The sequence below is a fragment of the Peromyscus maniculatus genome, chromosome 12 (assembly GCF_049852395.1).
Source record: "Peromyscus maniculatus bairdii isolate BWxNUB_F1_BW_parent chromosome 12, HU_Pman_BW_mat_3.1, whole genome shotgun sequence".
NCBI lineage: Eukaryota > Metazoa > Chordata > Mammalia > Rodentia > Cricetidae > Peromyscus > Peromyscus maniculatus.
In genome coordinates this window covers 80,968,203-80,972,542 of record NC_134863.1, presented here as the reverse complement: position 1 = coordinate 80,972,542, position 4,340 = coordinate 80,968,203, and the positions used below count along the sequence as shown (strand labels likewise).

The 4,340-nt window shown below is 38.7% G+C and overlaps 1 protein-coding gene across 12 annotated transcripts in view; it reads right to left on the bottom strand.

Moving 5' to 3' along the window:
• Son (SON DNA and RNA binding protein) overlaps positions 1-4,340 on the bottom strand; it is a 34,362-nt gene that overhangs the window by 14,361 nt on the left and 15,661 nt on the right. For 10 of the 12 annotated variants that reach the window (XR_013043863.1, XR_013043864.1, XR_013043865.1 and 7 more), the window contains 3 exons: positions 4,126-4,286; positions 2,072-2,218; positions 1,574-1,762 (listed from right to left, as the gene is read on the bottom strand). Coding sequence is in view for 8 of the 12 variants with exons in the window: in XM_006983553.4 (XP_006983615.1) it covers positions 1,574-1,762; positions 2,072-2,218; positions 4,126-4,286 (497 nt within the window). In the remaining 4 variants the exon portion in view is untranslated. Of the gene's footprint in view, positions 1-676; positions 1,477-1,573; positions 1,763-2,071; positions 2,219-2,382; positions 3,896-4,125; positions 4,287-4,340 lie in introns of those variants that run through there. The other 2 variants (XM_006983554.4, XM_006983555.4) reach the window with 2 other exon arrangements.

Sequence of the window (4,340 nt, the reverse complement as noted above, 5' to 3'; positions counted from 1 at the left end):
TATATTGGGACATCTAATTCTGTACAGCCCTCACCTGGTTTATATCCGACTACTACAAGAAGATTAAGTTAGCTACAAATGTCCGTTAGCTCTCCCTCCTGAGATGTGGAAGTAGCCTGATTTGGGGATTAGTAGAGGAGCACTAAACTTGTTCCAAACTAGATACCCTTTTCCTCTCTGGTGATGGTTTGATTTGCTTCAGTTGTTGAACTCCATGTGAATACAGACCATCCCCTTTAACTGTAAATAGGTTAGCTGCACTGGCCAGTTAACGTTCATCAGCATTACTATATAGAACTGTTCCCATTCAAAATGCCGCAGGTCAAAAAAACACAGTGAAAATGTCGCCTGTGAATATCTCTGGGGAAAAGTACTGCATGAAAAAGTTCTGATTTGAGTTCTGTTTACTTTGACTATAAATAAGATTTATTTGTAGAATTGGAAGTGTCTACTGGAAAATGTTTATGGCCAATGTAGGGAACCTCGAGTGAAGAGTAGAGGTCTCTCAGACCTACATATCCCAGAACTGCAAGAAAAAGGAGTCCATAAGGGCATGCGGTATCTAAGTCCAATCCTTGGATGAATGTCAAGGTGACGACTGTTAGTCTCTAACTCCCCCCTCCCCTAGTCAAGTCTCCGCCCTCCCAGATCCCCAAGCGTGATTTTGCACAACAAGTTAAATAAAAGTAAACTGTTTATTAAAAGACACAGCAAAGATACAGATACAGAGATACATACAAAGATACAGATATATATATATTTACATATATATACAGTTTTGCTGTTCTCATGTGCACTGTATTTAGCAGCACAGTACTTAATCAGGCGGCATTTTAATGGGGTTGTTTTGACATTTGGCATTGTTACTGCGTCATTTTGACAAGATACAACTATTGCCTTGAGAAATTTCAATGTATAAATTCCACTCCTCCAACTTTTAATAGTAGCAAAGAGGGGAAGGAGAAGGGAATGGAGAACCAAGGCTGAACACTAGGTTAAACACAAGAATTCAAAAGGGCTAAGGTAGCACAAGGAAGGGAAAATTACTGAAATCAAAGGCTATCTGAAAACCCAGAGAAACAGTAAGAAACCATCACTTAAGGGCAATGGGCTATGTACCCAAGATGTTCACATCAGCCTACAATGACTTTCAATCCAGTTCTTGTGTTGAACCTGAGGATCTGCCTTCTCTCCCCTCAATCCCTCCATCCAATACACTTGCTACCACCAAAATCTAGAGCTATAGAGCCTTGAAGCAAAACGGGAAGCTAAATAGTTGTACCTTGGGCTACCTTCCCACAAGTGCATGGAGGGCCCAATGTTGGGTAGGGATGTGATAACACTTTTCTCTGCAATTCGATGCTTTTCACTTTGTGGCTTCGTTCCACAAAGTGAATTGCATCGAGTTACTGTCAAATGAGAAGCTGCGGGTTGTTTCATCTGTCGTTTAACCCGGCCCTGCCGTTTAACCCGGCCCTAAGAAGAGTGAAACAGAATCCAAATCAGATATAAAATAACAATAAAATGGAAGATTCAGATATAAAAACAAACATGTAATATTCCTACTACTTACCTCTGAGGGCAAGCTGCTGCTGAACACATTATCATCATCTTTGTTTTCTTCGCCGTTTTTCTCTACAGGAACCCACTCTCCATAAACACTATCGGCTTCTTTTTTCCGATGCTGAGATCCAGATGACACAGGAAATTCCTTTGTTAATGTTACTTGGCTCTTTGGTGGAGTTGGCTTTGCTGCAGCAATCTAAAATACAGTGTTTAATTAGAATCCATTACAGAGGACACCATAAATGTTTCTAAAGAACTTCAATAAAATCTAAAGGAAATGGTGACTTTCATTTTTCTGCAGTGCCAGGAACTGAACTTAGAGCCTCATCCTAGGTACCCACACTGCCACAGAGACACATTCCCAGCCCTACTTTTAGAGGGAATGTTGTCAATACTCATCACAATATTTATATACTAATATTTATACTATTTGGTATATATAGTACTCAATATACTAAACTCCACAAGGGTTTCATCAGTCTGGAAGCACTTTACTAATACTCACATTCAGATTGAAAAAAATGGGCTTGGGTTCACTGAGTTTAAAGGGATGATGATAAAAAGGAGGTTCTTCTTCCTCTTCATCCGAAACATGAGGTTTATTCACTATTACATCATCATCTTCTTTACTCTGTGCAATCTGTTTGCATTTCTTTAAAGTAAAAACAAACAAAAGATGAATAAAGTTTACAAAAACAGCATGTAATTTTTTAAAAAGACTCACATAAGATCAATTTCAAGTAATCAACATTTATAACAACTTATAGAACTATAATTTAGCTTACTAGATAAACTATTTAAACACACACTGGCTGCTCAGTCAGTCAACAACATTTATTGAGCACCTACTATGTGCAGAGCACTGTACTGGGCACTGTCTTGGGAAAAATTAAAAAAAAAAAAAAAAAAAAAACAAGGAAGAAAGAGAGAAGAAAAAAGAAAGAAAGAAGGAAAAAAAAAAGGTAAAGACATGGTCCCTGCTCCAAAGGAGCTTACAATCTAATACGAGACAAGGGTACATATACAAGAAGTAATTGAAGAACCTTTGTACAGAGGCAACACAATAACAAGTACAAACTGATATAATACAAACAGGGTACATAAGTGCTAAAAGAACAAAGGCTTAAGAGAGAATATTCAGGCAGGGTTTGAGAATCAAAGAATATTCCTTCCAGAGTTCTAAGCGCAATTTCCATAGTAAAGAAGAGGAAATGGGAAGGCAAGGAAAGTTATCTTGGTCAGGAGAGACTTGTCAGACAGGACAAGAGTGCTGAAGATGAGGCAAACCACAGCAGAACGCCAAGTGTCCAGAGTTTTAGATAAAGAGCCTGCATTCAGTAAGGAAGCAAGAGGCTTTTTGCTAGGTCTTTCTTTTTTAAGTTATAATTCATACTATAATGAAATGTAAGCGAGGAAACAAACTTTATAATCCCCAAATGTATGGTAAAAGATTTTAAACATTTGCAGCAGGGTAAATAGTAACATGTCTCTCCATAAATGGTTTTTAAAATTTATTTCAGGACTGTAACTTAAGAATGGAAAATAAGGCATGATGGAGAGGGTGCAATTGATGCAGTCCAACATAGAAAGTCAATCCCTTCCTCAGAAGCAAAGGAACAGGTTCCATTTATAAAAAAGGTTAAGAGTAAATTTTAGTAGACCTGTCTATACAAGCAGAATTTGTCACATCTATTATCAATTGAAAATATTACAATAGAATTAAAAAGCTCAATTAGCCAAAAACACAAGAGTGTATCAAGCATGTAACCAATGAGAACAGAATATGTTGACAGTGGCAGGCTGGCATAAGGCTAGCCAATAACAAGTTTCAGTATATGAAACAGTGTGTTATTTCTGGATCCTAGCAGCAATATTTCAGCGTCTTCCCCCCACACACACACAAAAAATATTAAAGTAAAACAAAGCTTCCCCAAAAAAGCCTTAATTTCAAAAGATCAATTTTTTTAAAAACAAAAATAAGTATATTTAAAATATGTTACTGCCAAAACCCGAACCGCAGGAAGAACTGATAATGGCCGGCCATTATCGCCAATGGCTGGTACCAAACAGCCAAAACCCGAAATGTTGATGCGAAAGAAGTTCCTTTCAGGCAATGGCCAGCTATTCTCATTAATTTCCAAGCTCCGGTGGCAAAAGATCATTTCTGAAGATTGTCTGTGTCTTTGCGTATATGCAGTACACTCTTGGCGATCAGTGAACACGTCGTGAATGGAAACGAAACTGTAGGCGAGCTTCTGCGTGTTGCTCACTCAACACCTCCTCCATTCAAACGAACCGTTCCACTCCTCAGTCAGTTTGGCTTCTAAAACTGGAAAGCAAAAGTAATGGGAAGTAACTTTTTAGCTGGCGGAGCTTAGCCATCCCGGATAATGGCCTGCTAAACAGAGCTTCTGCCGCTGCCACATCTGTATTTCGGGTTTTGGGCACTCGGTGCCAGCCATTATCAGTTCAGCCCACAATTCAGGTTTTGGCACGCTCCAGAGTCAACATCCATGGAATAATCCATTTAAGAATGAAAACAAAGTCTGTCTAGCTTACCTCAGTTAGTTCTTCTATGGTAGCTCCTCCAGACTTTTTAGCAACTTTCTCTTCTATTGTAGGTGGAGGTGCAGGCTTTAGGTTTGGTGGTAAAGGAACACCAGCCTTAGCACACATGGCAGCTGCATTAGCTTTGGCTATTTCAAGTAATTGAGCCTTATCTGTAAGAGGAAAAAGACAAGAAGCAGTTTTCCTAAACGCTCTACATTTTTGTT